The 22,002-nt window shown below is 44.6% G+C and overlaps 1 protein-coding gene across 1 annotated transcript; it reads right to left on the bottom strand.

The window, feature by feature from the left end:
• Positions 1 to 6,129: 6,129 nt before the first annotated feature.
• Positions 6,130 to 11,479, bottom strand: LOC116515550 (carcinoembryonic antigen-related cell adhesion molecule 5-like). Its single transcript, XM_032227663.1, has 4 exons — positions 11,428 to 11,479; positions 10,106 to 10,480; positions 8,234 to 8,515; positions 6,130 to 6,371 (listed from the first exon to the last, which is right to left on the bottom strand). Exons 1-4 carry the CDS (start codon positions 11,477 to 11,479, stop codon positions 6,130 to 6,132), a joined length of 951 nt encoding a protein of 316 aa, XP_032083554.1.
• Positions 11,480 to 22,002: the final 10,523 nt, after the last annotated feature.

The following is a 22,002-nucleotide window of genomic DNA, read 5'->3' as shown; positions in this document are numbered from 1 at the left end:
GGCTCACCAGCCCTCTTTGAACCACCTTTCTCAGATTCCTTTGAGGCAGGGGTGTCAAACTCAGCTTCATTGAGGGCCACATCAGGGCGTGACCCGTCAAAACCGCGGTCCACAAAAGCGCGATCAACGAAAGCGCGCATTTGACGTCATCACAGCGCGACGAAAAAAATTAAAAATTGAAATAAAAATAAAATTAAAGCAAGCTGATTCACATAAAGGTAAGGGTTAGGTTTAGGGTTAGGGTTAGGGTTAGGTTAAGGGTTAGGGTTAGGTTTAGAGCGTTAGGGTTACGTTTAGCGTTAGGTTAAGGGTTAGCGTTAGGTTTAGCATTAGGTTAAGGGTTAGGTTTAGGGTTAGGTTTAGGGTTAGGTTTGGGGGGGTTAGGGTAAGGTTTTCGCTTTATTTTTACATTTTTCGATCACAGCGCGATGTTTTCGTCGCGCTGTGATGACGTCAAATGCGCGCTTTCGTCAACCACGATTTTGTCGTCCGCGGTTTTGTGGTGGAACCCATCAGGGCTGTGGTTTAGGTTTAGGTTTATTAGATTTATGTTGTGACTCAGCAGATGTCTTCTGTGAGTCTTTTCAGGATGCAGGATTAACACTGCAGCTGGGGCTCATGAGTGGCGTGTTCTGGGGATAAAAGGACGGATGGTGCCATGCCCTGGTTGCAGGAGTCAACGTTCATTCATGCATTCAGTGATTCATCGGTCACGGTTTGTTTGTGATTTGCTTTCTGTAACCCTGATTCAAAGAGGCACTTGGAGAAGTGCATTGCTTGTAAGAGTTGTTTTGTATTCTGTTATCTGCTTGAAGGCAGATTTATTTCTGTTTATTTTTGGGCTCGCAGCCAGTCCGAGCCGAGAACTGATAAAGAGAGTTCCTTTTAAGTTTGTCTGCCTGCCATCTGTTAACAAGAGGTGAAGGGGGGACAGAACAGATTTATATGCTGCCCTTCTCCCAAGGACTCAGGGCGGCGTACAACATTAAAAGAAACACATAATACAAAAGTGAAAAAAAAAATTAAATAGAATATCCCAAACCCAATTAAAATTGACAATGACATTTTTAAAAAAAGAATTAAAATTAAAATTAACAGTGATCAATAATTTATTTTGTTTTGTTCAGGCCAGGCTGGCTTGCTGGAAAAGCCAACTTTTTAGGGTGCGTCAGAAGGACTGGAGGTCGGGGATTATAGGAAGCTCCGGGGGGCAGCTCACTCCAGAGGGAAGGGGCTCCCACAGAGAAGGCTCTCCCCCTGGGGGTTGCTAGCCAACACTGTCTGGCCGACAGCACCCTGAGGAGGCCAACTCTGTGGGATCGCACTGGACGGTGGGAGGCTACCGGTGGCTGTAGGTGGTCTCGCAGGTACCCTGGGCCTAAGCCATGGAGCGCTTTAAAGGTCATAATGAGTACCTTGAATCGCACCCGGAAGACAACCGGCAACCAGTGCAGGCCGCCTAAAAGGGGTGTCACATGGGAGCACCTGGGTGCCCCCATGATAACCCGTGCAGCCGCATTCTGGACCAGTTGAAGCCTCCGGGTGCTCTTCAAGGGCAGCCCCATGTAGAGAGCGTTACAGTAGTCCAGGCAAGAAAGGACGAGGGCATGAGTGACTGTGCACAGAGCATCCCGATCCAGGAAGGGGCGCAACTGACGTACCAGGCTGGCTGACGTCAAGGAGCTGGGTGGGCATGGCCAACTGGGAGGATGGGGTCAACTGGGCCATATCTGGTCTGCGCGCGTTGTGTTTGACACCTTTGCTTTGGGGGCATCTTCCTTATCAGTCATTCAAATTGGACAGTACTGGTTTTCAACGGTCAAGTTTTAGTACACAGGGACTCCTCGACATACAACCACAATTCAGCCCAAAATGTCTGCGCTAAGTGCAGGCCTGAGGAAAGGGGGGGGGGGGGTTGGTGCAGCCGGTATATCGTTCTGGGGCCCATGGAGTTCAAAGGGGGGCCATGAAGGGGAAAAGGAGGATGTCACACCTGCAAGCCCTCTTTTCTTTTTGGAGTTCAGGCCTGCCACACTTTCTACTGTGGGAAAATGGAGTTGGATGTCATGTAGCCATAATAACATTCTTCTCAGAAAGTCAAGGTCATTTTGGTCTCTGCACCTGGCCGGAACTGGATGGGAGGAATCTGTCTTTGTGGCAGTGAAAGAGATTGGACCACGGGATGAACTTGTGGGCGTCTTGAACTTTCAACTGGGTGGGAAAACCTGGAAGCTTTCAGATTCGGGTTTTCCCAGATGTGCCAACATGACTTCTCTAATACATTGGAACTTTGAGGAAACACAAGCCTCAGAGTTTTATTTCATTGGGTGGGGGGTGTTTTTTGGAACCCTGACATTATCCTGAATCCCCTTTAAAAATACCTCAGCAGTGATAAATAGTAAATAATTTTTAGTTAACTACAATAATAACAAGGAAATGTTAATGGATAATGCTTAATGATATATACAGGTGTGTTGTACTAGTAAAAGCAAATTTATTTATTTATTTATTTATTTATTAATTCATTAGACTTATATACCACTTCATAGGGCTTTCAGCCCTCTCTAAGTGGTTTACAAATTTTTTTTAGCAAATTGAGTCAGCAACTTGCCCCCACAGTCCGGGTCCTCATTTTACCCACCTCGGAAGGATGGAAGGCTGAGTCGACCTTGAGCCGGTGAGATTTGAACCGCTGAACTGTAGATCACAGTCAGCTAAAGTGGCCTGCAGTACTGCATCCTAACCACTGCACCACCTCGGCTCTGGACATAAGCTTTAATTTGTGAGTTGGGGGAGGGGAAGGGGAGGGAATGCTAGATATCCTACTAACTGACTTTGTTTTAGAATATGTTATAAAGGTGGAAAGGCATTGGAGGTTTATTGAGATTGTGAATATATGCCAGTGGGTGGTTGTGTCTTTAAACACAAATGATTTTAGATAAAAACACGTTTAAGTAACTGTAATCAAATGAGAATTGTGGTACACAGATAGTAAAATACATAAATTCTAAAATATACAACTTAATTTGCATGAAGTATATGTAATGATTATGGAAGAAACACACGGAAAGTATCTGTAACCAATTGACCCGCTTTCTACAGGATGCAACGAAAGATGATTCTTTTTCTTTTAATAAAAACAATAATTTTTTTTAAAAAAATATACCTCACCAGCTACCCCGATCCTTGGGGTGCTGTCCGGGGTACTGAACCCCAAACACCAACCCAAACCCGGGTGGCGTGAAGATTCAGATAGCTTATGATTAAGATCAGAAATGATACAAATTGTTTATAGTTAGCCTAGCAAGGAGGAGCTAAGCTCAATTCAAAGACATTATTAATTTCCTACTTTCTCTTTAAGTATATTTTAAACTGTTTTTGTTAAAGATTTATACCTTGTATTGGTTCTGGGAAGTCGGGGGGGGGGAAGGTTGGGGGGGTTGGGGGGGAGGGAGTGGAGTTTACTAAGTTGGAGGAGGGGTGTTGGATTTTAAGGTATTATGATTGTACATGTATACTGCTATTTTTTGTTTTTGTTTTTGTATATTGAAATGGAATTATAAATACTATCAACACAAAAGGGAGTTTGCTCAGAAGCTGAAATACACCAAGTGAATTAGAGGAAGAGTGGGAAGCAGAGGAGAGAAGAAAGAGAGGAAGAGAGGGACAGGAGGGAGGGTGAGGGGGGAAGATGAGAGGGATAAGGAGGAGTGGTAAGGGGAGAGAGGAGAAGGAGGAAGGAAGGGGAAGTAGAGTAGAAAATGATGGAGGGAAGACAGGATGTAGAAGACTGGGAAGCAGAGGAGAGAAGAAAGATAGGAAGAGAGGGATAGGAGAGAGGGTGAGGGGGGAAGATGAGGAGTATAAGGAGGAGTGGTAAGGGGAGAGAGAAGAAGGAGAAAGGTAGGGGAAGTAGAGTAGAAAATGATGGAGGGAAGACAGGATGTAGAAGAGTTGGAAGTAGAGGGGAGAAGAAGATAGGAAGAGAGGGATAGGAGAGAGTGTGAAGAGGGAAGATGAGGTGTATAAGGAGGAGTGGTAAGGGAAGAGAGGAGAAGGAAAAAGGAAGGGGAAGTAGAGTAGAAAATGATGGAGGGAAGAAAGGATGTAGAAAGGGGGAGGAGAGAGGGGGAAGAAAGTGTCGGATAAGGTATAAATATGGTGTATGGAGAGCAGAAGAGCCAATAACTGGTTTTTTTCCCCCTTTGATAGTTGCTGGTAAGATGAATTGATGTAATTACTTAATAATACAACATGATATTGACTATGTAATAGTATACATGTGATTATATGCTATGAAAATGGAAAATAAAAAAAAATTCTTTGCAAAAGATTCAAGGAAAACAGAGTACAGAGGGGAATCTGACGGAAGTCAGGGAGATCACACGAATGAAGGGCCGATCCCCTCGAGGGCCTGCCAGCGAGCTGGATTTACTTAACGGCCATGTGATTCACTTAATAACTGCAGATATTGGCACGTAGGTTGAAACAGTGATCTTGTGGGGTTTTGACAAAGCAGTGACACCCCCCCTTGCATGCACCACCCCCTCCTGCAGCATGCATGGGGGGGAGGGAGCATCAGGGGGTCGCATGCGCAAGGGGGGGTATATGCAGGGGAGTCACACGCTGGCACATGCGTGTGGGTGGGGGGGCGCATTGCATTTTGGGGCCCCATATGAGTCTTGTTCCAGCACTTAATAATCCTCTCGGCAGCCCTGGCTAAGTGAGACACGCGTTAAGTGAGTTTGGCTCCGTTTTACGACTATTCTTGCTGCAGTTGTTAAGTGAATCCCTGCAGTGGTTAAGTTAGTAAGCACAGTTGTTAAGTGAATCTGGCTTTCCCCATGTGACTTTGCTTGTCAGGCAAAATGTGACATTATAAACTATTAGCTCAGAGAAAATATGGATTGAAGAGAAAAGTTTGAAAAGGAGGTGGGAAAGTATTTTGATACCTCTGCTCTCTGACAGGTTAGCAATAGCAATAGCAATAGCAGTTAGACTTATATACTGCTTCATAGGGCTTTCAGCCCTCTCTAAGCGGTTTACAGAGTCAGCATATCGCCCCCACAGTCTGGGTCCTCATTTCACCCACCTCGGAAGGATGGAAGGCTGAGTCAACCCTGAGCCGGTGAGATTAGAACCGCTGAACTGCAGATAACAGTCAGCTGATGTGGCCTGCAGTACTGCACCCTAACCACTGCGCCACCTCGGCTCTTTGGGGCTGGGTGTGGCATATGGCAAAATACCTCAGCTCTTTTAACTAATTTTTTTTAGAAAGGAGCATTATTTACCATTTATTCATCCCATTTGTAATCATTGCGCCTTACTCAAGAGAAAAGCTACATCGAATGAATGAGAAATATTCAAATATGAATATTTCAGAAATGACCTAGGCAGGTCCAACAGATAATTAGAGCATTCAAATAAGGAATAGCAATAAGAGAGAATATTTGTCGATCAGAGCTGAACTGTGGAGTTCCTTGGTGCTTTCTGAGCTTGGCTGTTTTCTTGCAGACATTTCGCGACCCAGTTAGGTAACATCATCAGTGCTAGAAATGGGGCTTGTGGTGGAGGAGAAGGAGAAGGGGAGGAGGAGGAGAAGGAGGAGGAGGAGGAGGAGGAAGGGGAAGAGGAAGAGGAGGAGGAGGACTGTGAGTTTATTCGTACTCTCTGCGCTCGGTTGTTTTCTTGCAGACGTTCCATTATCCAGCCACGTAACATCATCAGTGCTAGAAATGGGGTTTGTGGTGGAGGAGAAGGGGAGAAGGAGAAGAAGGAGGAAAGGGAAGAGGAAGAGGAGGAGGAGGACTGTGAGTTTATTCGTACTCTCTGCGCTCAGTTGTTTTCTTGCAGACGTTCCATTACCCAGCCAAGCAACATCACCAGTGCTAGAAGAGAGTGCGATGTATAAACAGAGAGCGAACCCCCTTCCCTTCTAGCACTGATGAAGTTACCTAGCTGGGTCATGAAACATCTGCAAGAAAACAACCCATCTCGGAGAAGGCGGGGCACACCAAAGCAAGCCAATTCAATTAGAGTTATGTAGCAGACACCACAGAAAAGTCTCCGGCCGCGGAAACGTGGTCGTAAAGGACGACAACAGACCCTGATCGTGGCTGGGGGCAGCCGCTATTCAATTTCCAAAGTGGTGTTTTCCTTCTGCTGGGTGAAAGGGTTGGTGGCCTGGCAAGTATACGTCCCTGACTGGATGTTCTTGAGGAGAACTTCCGCGTTCTTGCTGAATTCCTTCCCGTTCTGGAACCAACGATACTCGGCTTCTGGGAACGAGCTGGCTCTGCAGTTCAGCCGGCGGTTGGAGCGCTGGGTGAGGAACATGGCGGTCATCTTGATCACAGGGGTGTCTGGGCCATCTGTAGAACATAATGTAGAAGACTTATGGACAATCCCTTATTTTTTTTGTAAAAAGATTTTTTTTATTTTTCCTTTCAAATTCATTCTTAGATGTACATTCTTATAATTGTTACAAGAATACCCTGTTTTCTCCGAAAATAAGACCTCCCTGGATAATAAGCCCAATCAGGCTTTTGAGCGCATACGCTAAAATAAGCCCCCCCCAAAAAACTATGCCCTCCCTGAAAATATTACAACACAACAGCAGCCATGAGATGACCACGCTCTCTGCTCCCTGCACCTCAAAAATAATAAGACCTCCCCCTAAAATTTCATTTATTATTAAATTAAATTTCATTTCATTTATTAAATTTATAGGCCGCCCAATCCGGGCGGCTTACAACGAAAGAAGAAAAAAGAGAAGCAAAATAAGTGGTGGTTTAGTGGTTTATTCGACTTGTATGCCGCCCTATTCCCGGAGGGACTCAGGGCGGCTGACAAACCGGAAGGGAGGGGAACAAATACAAAAAAGTGAAATAAAAACAGAACAACAATACAAAACAATTTAAAAGTCACAACAAGCCCAACCAATTCGAGTAGGGGTGGAACTCAACAGCCCCAGGCCTGCTGGGACAGCCAGATCTTAACAGTCTGAAAGTCTGAAGGGTGGCGAGGGTCCGAATCTCCACGGGGAGATCGTTCCAGAGGGCCGGAGCAGCCACAGAGAAGGCCCTCCTCCGAGTGGTCGACAGCCGGCATTGGCTGGCAGATGGAATTCGGAGAAGGCCTAATCTGTGGGATCTAATGGGTCTATGGGAGGTGATTGGCAGAAGCAAAATAAGTAAAAAATAGTTTAAAATTCACAACACACATACGTTCTAATCGGGGCTGGACCTTAACACTAAGGTCAACAGCCCCAGGCCTGCTGGAACAGCCAGGTTTTAACGGCTTTCCTGAAGGCCATGAGAGTGGGCAAGTACTTATTTCCGGGCCTGTATATTTACATTTTGATATTTTCTTACTTCCCTTCCCCCTATATTAATCATGCATTGTCTGAGATACTTATTTCATGTTTTGTTCCTTTTTCTTTCTGTTTATATCTTTTTTTCAAGCCACTCATAAAATCGCCTGTAGTACACTGATTCCACTTTGTCCTTTATTCTCAATGTCAACCTATTCATTTCTGCACAGTCTAATATCTTCTTTATTTATGGCATCGGACCTGGGTACCTGAGAGACCGCCTCCTGCCGATTACCTCCCATAGACCGATCAGATCTCACAGGTTAGGTCTCCTCCGGATTCCATTCGCCAGCCAATGTCGGCTGGCGACCCCCCAGGGGAGAGCCTTCTCTGTTGCAGCTCCAGCCCTCTGGAATGATCTCCCTGTCGAGACCCGGACCCTTACGACCCTCCCGGCTTTCCGCAAAGCCACCAAGTCCTGGCTGCTCCAGCAGGCCGGGGGGCCTGTGAAACATCCAGCCCCGCGGAAATTGTGAATGTTGCGGTTTTGTTTTTAAAGTGTTGTCTTTGTCTAGTCTTCCCCCTTCCCTTGTCCATTGAGAGCCACCCGGAGTCCTTCGGGAGTGGGCGGCATACAAGACAAATAAATACAAATACAATAAATACAATTACCTCCCCTTCCGATGGGATTTTGTCTGCTTTCCAGTTTTGTGCAAATACAATTCTAGCTGCTGTTATTATTTGTACAATCAAATGTGAATCTTCTTTGCTGTAATTTCTCTGGTAGAATACCCGATAAAAATATCTCTGGCTTAAACTCCACGGGTTTATGTGTCATTTTTCTCTAACCGTGTCTGTATTTTAACCCAATAGCTTTTTTGCATCCCTACACATCCACCATTATGGGGAGCGAATACTCACAGATCACAGAAATGGTGGTGGTGTCGCTCCTCTGAGTGGACAAGGGGTTGGAAATATGACACTGATATGCGCCGGTGTCACGACGGAGAACCGGCTGTATGGTGAGGGTCTGGTTATTATTGGACAGCTGGATCCGACGGCAGGAGTTGAGGGGTTTCCCATTCTGTAGCCAGCTGATATTTGCAAATCTCACGGTCGTGTCGCATTTGAGATGCACTGAATCTATACTCTCTCGGAAAAGCTGGATGATGGACATGCTAGGCTTGGGCAATAGGCCCGGAGCTGAAAGAGACAGAAAATCGAGCATTGGCACATGGCTGATTAAGCCTCGAAAATTGACATTGGGTGGAAGATAGTGTAATTCTAGACCTATGAGCACAACAGAACCCAAAATTTCTGGAGTTAAGGGAGACAATGGTTAAGTGAATTTTGCCCCGTCGTGAATCACACTTGTTAAACGAATCGCTGCATTTGATACGTCAGGAACACGGTTATTATTTCATCATCCTGTGTCCTTCCAGTAGTAGTGCAATCCTACATCTCTTGCCATTTGTAGTATTTGTATTCTAATTGTTTTCTTGATGAATCTTATTCGGAGATTCTTTTGGCACCTTCTTGTTCATGGCATATCTTGTGAAGACTCGATGATGAAATGAAATGTTATAATAAAAATTAAGTTAAACTTAGTTAAATTTAGAGTATTGTGTGTAAAAAAAGGTAATAATAGTTATAGTCAAATAAATGATGAATAATGATAATGCATATATATTACACTAGATAATCTGAATTTTTACACAAATTGTAAGTGAGGACTATGGAGAGAATGCTGAAAAGCTTTTTTCTAAAAGATAAATAACTCTATATAGAATAGAATATAAAGATGTAATACTATCGGATGATTTCAGGATGTTGTAATGAAATGCCATAATATGAATTTATTTTAAATTTAGAATACTTTACATAGAAAGGATGTAATAATCAGTTATAGTCAAATGAATGTTTAATAATAATAATAATAATTGTATCTATATCTATATCTATATCTATATCTATATCTATATCTATATCTATATCTATATCTATATCTATATCTATATCTATATCTATATCTATATCTATATCTATATCATCTATATCTATATCTATATCTATATATCTCTATGTATCTCTCTCTCTCTCTATCTATCTATCTATCTATCTATCTATCTATCTATCTATCTATCTATCTATTTAAAGTCACAACCCAATTATGCCCCAATTATGGGAGGAAGCTAACTGCTTCCATCATCTGTCAATCGGCTCGTCACAAGAGTCCATCACGACAGAAACCCAATATTTTTACTGTTGCCTTTGTTATATTTGTGTTTTTGCCCAGGTTCGAATCCCAGTAAGGGTATGGCTAGCTGATGAGAGCTAAATAGCTTGAAATAGATCTATACTAGTCTCCCTTTAAAACACACACACACACACACACACACACACACACACACACATATATATTAGATTGATGATAGGAGACTTTATGTAAATTGTAAGTGAAGACTATTGTGAGGAATCACAAAGGTTTTGAAACCAATCGACACACTGTAAGTAATTGGAGAAGGGTTTTTATACTTTGTGTGTGTTCATGTTTCTTTGTTTAACCTGTGTAACAGTCGTAAGTATGAACCAGTTGCCAGAATTTTGACCACATGATCATTGAGATCAGTGGTGGGATTCAGCCAGTTCGCACCACTTCGGGAGAACCGGTTGTTCACTTTCTGAGCAGTTTGTTAAACTGGCTGTTGGAAGAAATCATTAGGGAAGAGAACCGGTTGTTAAATTATTTGAATCCCACCACTGATTGAGATGCTGCAAAGAGAAAGCTCATACCTATAACCTCCATGCTGATGTCTCCTCTTCCGTGGACCGAAGATCCATCTTGGGTCACTGTGTAGGTTCCAGAGTCATCCTGGCTTAGGTTTTCAATGTGGAGAGAGCAGTTGGGGCCTGGCGTTTCTCGCCCGGTGTAGGCAGGTCCAAAGTCGTATCCGCTTAACGGAGGCAGGTAGAGAGTGACGATCAAATTTCGCTTGCTATCACTCCCTCCTCGATACCAATTGCAAATAAAGAAGGCAGCCGGGGCAGAACGGACGGTTAAATTGATTCCCTGCCCTTCTATGGCATTTGAGGGGTTCATGAAAACGGGGAGGTTATATTTGGTGGCCTGAGCTTGGGCCGAGAGCAAATTAGAGCCGAGGATGAAAACTATCACAGGAAGAAAAAAAAAGGAGAAATGGTCATTCCATCAAAACATTCATTGTATCCAAGCTGCATTTACCAAACATATATGGAGAGACCTTGTCTGGCCCTGCCTTCGTTTCCGATTCATTCCACTCTTTCATTAACTATAGGCAAACGCCCAGGTTACTGTGTATAGCAATAGCACTTAGACTTATATACCGCTTCATAGTGCTTTGCTACAGCCCTCTCTAAGTGGTTTACGGAGTCAGCCTCTTGCCCCCCAACAATCTGGAATCCTCATTTGACCCACCTCGGAAGGAGGGAAGGCTGAGTCAACCTTGAGCCTGGTGAGATTTGAACTGTCAAATTGTAAGCAGCCGGCAGGCAGCAGAAGTAGCCCGCAGTACTGCACTCTAACCACTGTGCCACCGTGGCTCAAGATAGATAGGTAGGTAGGTAGGTAGGTAGGTAGGTAGGTAGGTAGGTAGGTAGGTAGGTAGATAGATAGATAGATAGATAGATAGATAGATAGATAGATAGATAGGCAGGCAGGCAGGCAGGCAGGCAGGCAGGCAGGCAGGCAGGCAGGCAGGCAGGCAGGCAGGCAGGCAGGCAGGCAGGCAGACAGACAGACAGACAGACAGACAGACATGGATGGATAGCACTTAGCAATAGCAAAGATTTATATACCACTTCCCAGTGCTTAAAGCCCTCTTAAGTGGTTTCCAGAGTTAGCCTATGGCCCATAACAAACAATCCTGGTCCTCCTTTGACCCACCTCGCAAGGAGGGAAGGCTGAGTCAACCTTGAGGCAGTTGGGATCAAACTGCTGACAGTGGGCAGAATTAGCCTGCAATACTGCATTTTAATCATTGTGCACCATGGAAGGGAGGGAGGGAAGGAAGGAAAATAGCAATAGCCCTGATCTCAGGGGAAAACTTCAACAAACGTCTCACTCCTTCTTGACTCACCTGCTAAGTATGGCAACTTCCACCCAAGAGCGAAGGGTCCTTTCTCCATCATGTCGGTCGACTTCTTCTAGATGCCAACACCCAACCGCAGGAAGAATTCCGGAATCCGTTGCCTGCCACCAGAGCTACTAAGGTTGACTGACCAACTCTCCCCTCGGTTGGAAGGAAGGTATTGGCTCCCAGCTCTGACCCACAAGTTTTACACTTTCCCCAAGCGAACCGCCTCCTTTTCTCCGACGTCATTCTTGCAAAGGTGGATGTCCGGTTGGAGAAACGGAGACAAAAGTAGGGGAGGAATGGAATGAGGAAGACAAGGGCGCACCTGGAACCAGACACTGGCCTTTTCCTAAAGGTGCGGTCCCCGGGAGGAAAGAACTCAGAATACCTTTGGGGCAGAGACATGATGGAAACTTCGTAACAATGAGAACAATTAGTCAGTGGAATAGCTTGCCTCCAAAAATCGTGGGCACTCCAATACAGGATATTTTTAAGAACAAAGTGGGCAGTCACTTGTCTGAGATGGTATGGTTCTCCTGCTTGAGCAGGTGGCTGGACTAGAAGACCTCCAAGGTCCCTTTCAGCTCTATTCCTATTCGATTCTATTCCTTCTATTCTATTCTATTTTCTATTCGATTCTATTCCACTCCATTCCTTTTTTCCTTTATTCTATTCTATTCTATTCTATTCTATTCCATTCCATTCCATTTTTCCTTTATTCTATTCTATTCTATTCTATTCTATTCCATTCCATTCCATTCCATTCCTTTTTCCTCTATTCTATTCTATTCTATTCTATTCTATTCTATTCTATATTCTATTCTATTCCATTCTATTCCTTTTTCCTTTATTCTATTCTATTCTATTCTATTCCATTCCATTCCTTTTTTCCTTTATTCTATTCTATTCTATTCTATTCCATTCCATTCCTTTTTTCCTTTATTCTATTCTATTCTATTCTATATTCTATTCTATTCCATTCTATTCCTTTTTTCCTTTATTCTATTCTATTCTATTCTATTCCATTCCATTCCATTCCATTCCATTCCATTCCATTCCTTTTTTCCTTTATTCTATTCTATATTCCATTCCATTCCTTTTTTCCTTTATTCTATTCTATTCTATTCTATTCTATTCTATTCTATTCTATTCTATGCGGCAGTGACCAATCACAATGACACCAAGCAAGGGGGTAGCTTTTGAGCTGAGCAAAACTTTTTATAAAAAAGCAGAGTTGGAAGGGACCTTGGAGGTCTTTTAGTCCAATCCGCTGCTTAGGCAGTAAATCATCTACCACTTCAGACAAATGGTGATTCCATCTCTTCTTTAAAACTTCCAGTGTTGGAGCATTTACAACTTCTGGAGGCAAGTCGTTCCACGGATTAATTATTCTCACTGTCAGGAAATTCCTCCTTAATTCTAGATTCCTTCTCTCCTTGATTAGTTTCCACCCATTGCTTCTTGTCCTGCCCTCAGGTGCCTTGGAGAATAGCTTGACTCCCTCTTCTCTGTGGCAACCCCTGAGATATTGGAACACTGCTATCCTGTCTCCCCTAGTCCTTCTTTTCATCAAACTAGACATACCCAGTTCCTACAACCATTCCTCATATGTTTTATTCTCCAGTCCCCTAATCCTCTTTGTGGCTCTTCTCTGCATTCTTCCCAGAGTCTCCACATCCTATCTTCATTTGATATGAAAAGCAGGCTTACAGGCAAGAGACAAAAACATTAATCCAGATGTAAGGGAGATCCGTCATCCAGGTCATGGTTGTCCCAAAGATGCTTTTTCCAAGAGGCAACTGGACTTCCTTGATTTTTTCCCTTGAAGATGTTTCGTTTCTCATCCAAGAAGCTTCTTCAGCTCTGACTGAATGATGGAGAAGGGAAGGATTTGTCTTCCTTGCAGTCCTTCCTTCCACCACCATTCCTTCGTTCAGAACCGACGAAGCTTTTTAGATGAGAAGCAAAATGACTTCAAGGGGGGGAAAGAAACCTATCCAAGTTGCCTCTTGAAAAATCACTTTGGGGACTTTCATTACGGGGATTATGAGAGCATCTTTATTTTGGGGGTATCCTCCTTCCTACGGACCCCCTTGTTCCGAGGACCCATGAATGCTGCTGTGTTGGAAACCTTCTCAGGATGACCTTTCTGAAGTTGGCATTAGTTCATGGCAGGTGCGATGGGCTTTTGATCACACCCAACATTCGGGCACAAAAAGGGAAAAATGTTCTCACAGCAATGAATGCGGAAAGGACAATGAACCTCAAAGCTATTTCCTGAAATCGTGTTCCTTTCTCCATCATGAATTGAATCGAACCAGCGGAAGACATTCGTGTGAGGTGGCAACGCCACCAAAGGTTCCATTTGTTTGTTAATTAATTGAGTTTAGCCTTAACGAGAACCAACAATTAACAGGATAAACGAAAATGTTCTCACGCAGGCTTCGGGAAGAGCCCCAAATACAAGCCATGATTCCACCTGGGAAACATAATCGAAGGACCTCATTTGCTCATCCAGAAAAAGAGCCAGAGAGATTCAGCGGCCCAAAACAAGGGGGAAATTTTCTATTGCAGGAATCTGCCAATGACAACTATTAGTTTAGTGACTATACAAGGTGACAATGTCACTCATAAAAAAGGGACTCAGGTGTTTACGATTGTCATAGAAGCCTTACAGTTTTGTGAACAAAATTCAGGTGCTTGGCAACGGGCGTATATTTGTGACGATTGAAGCGTCATATAATCAACATTTGTGACCTTCCCCAGCTGGCACGGACAAGCAAAAGTCATGAGGGTGGGGGGAGCCAGATTCATTTAACGACGGCATGGTCCAGTTAACAACTGCCGTGATTTGCTTCAGATTTGCTTCCGATCTGTGGCCAATAATAGGGTCATTCAAATCAGGTGCAATTCCACTAGCCACCATCTCGTTCAGCAACAGAGATTCTAGTCCCTGCGGCCATAAAATGAGGACTACCTCTAGTAATTCAGCCTAGTGATACGCCCAAGAAGACAAAGGGGAACTTCCTTCCAAATAGTTGCTATGAAAACTCCTCTGATGTGTCCTTGGGAGTCAAGAACGGACTCGAAGGAGCCTTTACTAATTTAGTAACTCCCTGAATAGTTTCCACTGATTTACTTAACAACGGTGACGCTTGTAAAATTGGGCTGGTTATAGGGGTGATCTAATTTATGACTGTCCCAACTTATGACCAGAATGAGCTGGCTCCATTACAATCATAACTCAAGAGCCACCTGTACGTGGTGTCATACTTGGTCTCATTCCAAGACCAACAAATAAATGTGAATGTGTCAGTTGCCATTCCTTTGTCGAAGATGCAGGTGTGATGACCAATTGTGGATGAAGGAAATACTCTGATATATTTTTTTCTAGTCACAGATTTCAAAAGATTTGGCTGCTTTTCTGGCTCCATTATGGTCATAAGCCAAGGACTAGCTACAACAACATTATAATCAACTTATCCAGAGGTGAGTTCCTACTGGTTCATCAAATCTACCGAACCGGTTAGAAGAGGTTCCACCAGTGGACCCGGAAAGTAGGCCACACCTACAGAAGAGGTTCCAAAATTTTTTGAAACCCACCACTGACACAGAGAGAGAGAGAGAGAGAGAGAGAGAGAGAGAGAGAGAGAGAGAGAGAGAGAGAGAGAGAGAGAGAGAGGGGGGGGGGGAGGAAGGAAGGAAGGAAGGAAGGAAGGAAGGAAGGAAGGAAGGAAGGAAGAAATAAATAAATAAAGAAAAAAAGAAAAAAGAAAGACATTCAGTTGCGACCTGAATGATGCAGAATCTCCATAGGCTGTCAAATGAGAGATTTTATTGCTTAAAATGGAGGACAATGCATTCCTTTTCTTGTGTATCAGCTAAAGGCAGAGTCTTAAGATGTGGTTGGCATTTTAGCAGAGATACTGTAGAGACAAAGTTGTTTCTTCTGGTGCCATGCTGCCACCTTCAGGTACCAGAACAGCTGGGTCGATTTGAGAGACAGGCCCTGGACTGGGTGCATATAAATCAATAACATGAATAACCTCTTCCACAATATTCTCAAGATTTAAGGTTGGAGCAACATCAGGTTCGGACGTTCGGACAGCATGTTGTACAGAGTCAGATTTGTAAGCCCAGAAGTGGTGGGTGGGAAATCAAACTCTATCTAATGATGGGATTAAAAAGTCTGATGGATGCATATACTCGTAGTCAAGTGTGTTTTGTTTAATACAATACAATACAATACAATACAATACAATACAATACAATACAATACAATACAATAGCAGAGTTGTAAGGGACCTTGGAGGTCTTCTAGTCCAACCCCCTGCCTAGGCAGGAAACCATATACCGTTCCAGACAAATGGCTATCCAACATCTTCTTAAAGACTTCCAGTGTTGGGGCATTCACAACTTCGGGAGGCAACTTCTGTTCCACTGATTAATTGTTCTATCTGTCAGGAAATTCCTCCTCGGTTCTAAGTTGCTTCTCTCCTTGATTAGTTTCCACCCATTGCTTCTGCCCTCAGGTGCTTTGGAGAACAGCTTGACTCCCTCTTCTTTGGGGCAACCCCTGAGATATTGGAACAGTGCTATCATGTCTCCCCTAGTCCTTCTTTTCATTAAACTAGATTTACCCAGTTTATTTAATTTGCCTTGTGAGATGCTCAGCCCATTTTTTTCCTCTGGAAGCTTATTTTATTTATTTCATCTGCCTTGTGAGATGCTGAATCCAACTTTTCTCTTGGTGGAATATAGAGGAATGTCTCCTGCCCTTTTACTCTGACACTGACAAGCCTTCAAGATAGACCGGATTGAGGGGAAATAAGGCATTCAAACTTTTTTCCAATAGTCATCTAAAGCCGAAGGTAAAATTTGAATTGGCCAGTTTCCTATCTTCCGACTCCCCTGAGTCATCTAACACATTTAAAATCCTGAGATTTTAAAATAAGTGTGCTTGTAGAAGGCTTTGGATCAGAGGTGGGTTCCTACCAGTTCGCACCTATTCGGTAGAACCGGTTCATCAAATCTACTGAACCGGTTAGAAGAGGTTCCACCAGTGGACCCGGAAAGCAGTCCACACCTACAGAAAAGGCTCCAAAAATTTTTGAAACCCACCACTGGTCCTTGGATGTGATTATTCTACACTATCATGCTCCTATTTATAAAACTCCGTGCCTCTGTGAAAGGTAAGGATGGCTACTGCGTTTGTGGTGCAATCAGAACATTGCGTGTGTTGAAGTTGTTTTAACGCAAACCAAAGATGCCTTTTAAAAAAAAAGTTTACATCCTATTCTTATGCCTGCCAGTGCTGTGTGTGAGGGAATTTAAGGTGGTTCTGACAAGTGTCGTCGGCATCTTCATATCCGGTCACATGGGTGGCAAGCCACTCCCAATCCGGTCACATGGGTGGTAAGCCACTCCCACAAAGGAGGCCACACCCACAGAGTAGGTTCGAACGATTTTTGAAACCCACCGCTGGGAGTCATCTAACACATCATACCCTTCTTGAGATTTTAAAATAAGTGTCCTTGTAGAAGGCTTTGGATGCTGCATTCCTGAGGTCAGGTTCAGCTGTCTGAGAAGAATCCATGACCAAGAGCAGTGTTTCTCAAGCTGTGCTGGCTGGGGGATTCTGGGAGTTGAAGTCCACAGGACTTAAAGTCACCACGGTTGAGAAACACTGACCAGAGAGTCAAATTTCCCCTCTCCTCTTTGGTTCATCCTTCAGCTTTATGACCTAATCAGTTACCTGGGAGATGGCACTGCAATAAAGTTGGTGGGAAGAGCGGTAGCAACCAGAGGTACCTGATGCTGGGGACTGGAGACCTTTGGAAGGTGGGCTGCGGTTGACTGAAATGGAAGATGTAACGTTCTGCTTGGGCACCAAGATTGCATTGGAAGACAAGCCATGAATTCCATCCTAGGTGGGCAGTTCATATTGGTTGAAAGCCACACATTTCTTCTGGATGGGAGGGGTGCAAATGCCAGGGTAAGAATACACAGTGCGTTGTGTCCCTCAGAGATTCCATCTCTCCGTTCCTTCTGAAAGGGCGTTTAGGAGCCGTGGTGGCCCAGTGGTCAGAGCACAGTCCTGCAGGCTCCTTCTGCTGAGTGCCGGCTGCCTGCAATTTGGCAGTTCGAATCTCACCAGGCTCAAGGTTGACTCAGCTTTCCATCCTTCCGAGGTGGGTCAAATGAGGACCCAGATTGTTGGGGGCAAGAGGCCGACTCTATAAACTGCTTAGAGAGGGCTGTAAAGCACTGTAAAGCGGTATATAAGTCTAAGTGGTATTGTTACTGCTATTTTCTTAGTTTTCTGTTTATTTTTTTAACCCTAAACCTAACGATGTAAGTTTCATAAATCTATTGGATTTGGGATGTTGTTGTGCCATTTTGGTGTCTTCTCCTTGTGCTCATGAAGTGTGTTCCATGCACATGGCGTGCACATGGTGTGTTGCAGCTACCAAAAAGGCTACATGCCCAGAATACAAGCAGCCGACCATTAGTCTGTTACTACAATGAGATCTTAAAGATATTGAAGGATATTTTTATTTTAAGAGCCATGGTGGCGCAGTGGTAAGAGTGGAGTACTGCAGGCTGCTTCTGCTGACTGCCGGTTGCCTGCAATTTGGCAGTTCGAGTCTCACCGGCTCAAGCTTGACTCAGCCTTCTGTCCTTCCGAGGTGGGTCAAAATGAGGACCCAGATTGTTGGGGGCAAGAAGCCGGCTTTGCAAACCGCTTAGAGAGGGCTGCAAAGCACTATAAAGCGGTATACAAGTCTATTGCTATTTTGAAAAATGTTAAAATGCTTCCCCATCTCCCTTCAGCCTTATTTTTTCAAGGGTTTGGCTTTCTAGTTAAAAAAACATATAGGATATTTAGATAGAAGTGTCTTGTCTTGAGCAGTGGACTAGACTAGAGGACCTCCAAGGTTAGAACAATGAATCAGTGGAACAACTTGCCTCCAGAAGTTGTGAATACTCCAACACTGGGAGTCTTTAAGAAGATGTTGGATAGCCATTTGTCTGAAACAGTATAGGGTTTCCTGCCTAGGCAGGGGGTTGGACTAGAAGACCTCCAAGGCCCCTTCCAACTCTGCTATTGTTTTGTATTTTATTGTCCCTTCCAGGCCTATGATTCTATTTAGAACAGGATAACAGAGTTGGATGGAACTCATGTTGGCTTCTGCAGTGGTGGGATTCAAATAATTTAACGACCTATTCCCTGCCCTAATGACCAGCTGGGTAGGCGAGGCTTAATGGTCATGTGACTGTGTGGGCCTGGCCAACTCAACATCACTCAGGTTGATGGGCGCTTCGCCTTAGCTGTGACAATGGAATAAGGGTTAACCGGAGAGGCAGTTTCTGTAAGCAGGGCAATGAAGATTAGGCTAGAAACAACACCAGAATGTTTCCTTCCTGCCTTCCTTACAGGATTAGCCCTGGAAAGTAGAAAAAAACTAAAAGGAGATTTCTTCCAGCAACCGGTTCTCCGAACTGCTTAGAAAGTTAACAACCGGTTCTTCCAAATAGTTGCGGATTGGCTGAATCCCACAACTGGGCTTCTGGTTATAACTTTGCTTGCTTCCAGCTGTCCATTGATGAATTATTTCTTCCAGGAATTTCCCAAATATTGATGTCAGGCTGAAATAGGTCTGTCGTTTCCAGAATACCTCCCCCTCTTTTTTTTTTTGAAGATGGGAATCTCAGCTCTTTCCCAGGCCTCTGGTTGTTACCTGCTGGATCTTTGGGAGGTTTTAATCCTTTATTCGAATCCTTCTTTCCTCCTGACCTCTTCCCTCTTCATTCTCTTTTTCCACCCTCTTTTTTTTTTCAGCCTGCATCTTGAGTTCCTGCTACCTGGGGCTCATCCAAGCAGCTCCAAACGTTACTGAAAATGCTACCGTCGAAATCAACGTAGAGCCTGAATTTCCAGTTGTGGGTGTTACTGTCATTCTCAGGCCCGAGAACACCTCGGAAAAAATCTATTCCTGTGCATGGGGCAGAGGGGAAGAAGCCACTTACAAAGACATCTTGGTTTATAAATTAAGCCCAGCTCCTCAGCTAGATAAAAAAGCCGCTTACAGCACAAGGCATATACCAGCCAAGGATTGTTCCCTGAGCATCAAAAATGTTAGCAAGTCAGATATGGACATATATGTTCTAATGAGGAATGCGAGCAATAGCACAGCAATTGGGAAGATATACTTACTGGTCATAAAAGGTAATTTATTTATTTGTTTGTTCTATTTATAGATTTATTAGATTTCTCCCACTGGCCATCTTGACATTAAGGTAAAGGGTCCCTTCGCGCATAAGTTGCTAGTCATTCCCAATGAGCACTAGGGGGCGGTGCTCATCTCCGTTTCAAAGCCGAAGAGCCAGCGCTGTCCGAAGACGCCTCCGGGGTCGTGGCCGGCATGACTCAATGCCGGAGGCGCACAGAACGCTCTTACCTTCCACACCAAAGGTGGTTCCTATTTTTCTACTTGCATTTTTCACACGCTTTCGAACTGCCAGGTTGGCAGAAACTGGGACGAGTCACGGGGGCTCACTCTGTTATGCGGCACAAGGGATTCGAACCGCCGAACTGTCGACCTTTCTGATCGACAAGCTTAGCGCCTTAGCTATTGAGCCCCCTTGTCACTGATCAGACTAGCATCTGAAAAATTCCCCTTCTGACCTCCTCCTTTGGCAACTGGCATTCATAGAAACCTAGGGCTGGAAGGGACCTTGGAGGTCTTCTAGTCTAACCCCCCTCTTCGGGGCAGCAGTACTTGTCAAGAATGCAGGAATGAACCAAATTTCTCCTGCAAACTCCACTCCCCTTTCGCTCCTCTTTTATTTCCTCTGGGAGGGGCCATTCATCATCCACCTGTGGCCTTACTCCCAAGTCGACCCCTGTACTTTTGCTGTTCCCTTCGTCTGGTGACTCTGTGCATTAGCACACTGGGAACAGGCTCCTGCTGTTCTTCTGCCTCACTGATGTCTGACTCCGAAGACAGCTGATAACTGGCATATGGCCCTGGCCCCCTCTCTGCCTCCGACACAGAGCCCTCATCTGAACCTTCCCCAGACTCCAGGACTGGCCCAGGTTCCTCCCCAACCCTCCTCACTGTCCAAATCTGCTGCCTGCTCTGCTGGTGGGTCCCGACAGCCTTTTGTTTTTTATTTAATCTTCTCTCGTACATCTCCACCTACATCTGAGATTTGAGGTCAGAAAGACGCTCTGGGGAAAATGAGAGTAGGTGGATTCCAACCCAGGATCAGATTTCTCCTTTGCGGGGGGGGGGGGGGGGGGAATCTGCACAAGTCCATCCCATCCCTAGTTGATTCACTCGGGTATTTGGGGATCACGGAGGAAAAGGGAGGCGTTGAAACCAAGGATCCCGGCTCGGAACGTCTTTGTTTCAAGATGGCTCTCCTTGTCTCTTCAGAAAACAACGAAAAGGAGAAGCGGAAAGGTTTATCTCCCGGATCGATTGCCGTCATTTTTGTGGCGTGCCTGGTGGGAACGGCACTGGTGGTAGGCCTGGTCTCTTACCAAGTATGGAAAGACAGCGCCAAGAGGTAAGAGCTGAGCTTTGCGCATTGTTTCTTTCGAAGGCATCTTCTCGAGGAAGCCGTCCAGCCATTCGCTTGGACCGCGGGAACAAAAACAAGCAAAGAAAAAGAAAACCCACCCAAATTTGTGGACACCCAAGTCGATGGGAAGGGAACAGTGGTGGGTTTCAAATTTTTTTAGAACCTCTTCTGTAGGTGTGGCCTGCTTTGTGGGAGTGGCTTGCCGGCCATGTGACCGAGTGGGAGTGGTTTGGCAGTCATGTGACTGGGTGGACGTGGCCAACTTGTAAAATATGGTGAAACTCACTTAACAACACTCTTGCTTAGCAACCAAAATGTTGGCTCAGAAACTCTGGCATTTGAAGCACGCAAGTCTTAAAGCTGTCAAGTTACAAGACCCTCGCACCCCTAACCCTTTAGAAAAAAAAAACCTCCAGGGGTGTTCAAACTTGACAGCTTTAAGACTTGTGGACTTCAACTCCCAGAATTCCTCCTCCAGTCATGTTGGCTCAGAAACTCTGGCATTTGAAGCACGCAAGTCTTAAAGCTGTCAAGTTATAAGACCCTTGCACCCCTAACCCTTTAGAAAAAAAACCCCAGGGGTGTTCAAACTTGACAGCTTTAAGACTTGTGGACTTCAACTCCCAGAATTCCTCCTCTGGCTCTTCATCTTGATGATGTGCGGACGGGCGGGGGGGGGGGGAGTTGGAACCAGTTCTAAACGACACAGTAGATTTGTGGAACCTCTTCTATAGAAGAGGTTAAAACTGGCAGGAACCCACCCCTGGAAGGGAAATTATTGGAGAAACTCTAGATGCAATACCTTGCAACAGAGGTATCCAACCTTGGCCACTGGGGGACTTCAACTCCCAGAATTCCCCAGCCAGCCAGCGAAATCTGGTGCCCCAAGCAGAGTTAGACAGCAATAGAAAAGAATATTTATAGCTCGGGCTTGAACTGTGGAGTCCTTGGTGCTCTCTGAGCTTGGTTCTTTTCTTATCGACGTTT

Source organism: Thamnophis elegans, chromosome 12 (genome assembly GCF_009769535.1).
Source record: "Thamnophis elegans isolate rThaEle1 chromosome 12, rThaEle1.pri, whole genome shotgun sequence".
NCBI lineage: Eukaryota > Metazoa > Chordata > Lepidosauria > Squamata > Colubridae > Thamnophis > Thamnophis elegans.
The sequence above is the reverse complement of the archived record's forward strand: the minus strand, read 5'-3'. Positions and strand labels throughout refer to the sequence as shown.

Excerpts from the sequence above, each read along its gene's own strand:
- LOC116515550 (XM_032227663.1), bottom strand. The coding sequence starts at position 11,479 with ATGATGGAGAAAGGACCCTTCGCTCTTGGGTGGAAGTTGCCATACTTA. Across the intron at positions 10,481-11,427 it reads GAAGTTGCCATACTTAGCAG|TTTTCATCCTCGGCTCTAAT; the intron begins GTGAGTCAAGAA and ends TTCCTGTGATAG. Across the intron at positions 8,516-10,105 it reads CATCAGCATGGAGGTTATAG|CTCCGGGCCTATTGCCCAAG; the intron begins GTATGAGCTTTC and ends TGTCTCTTTCAG.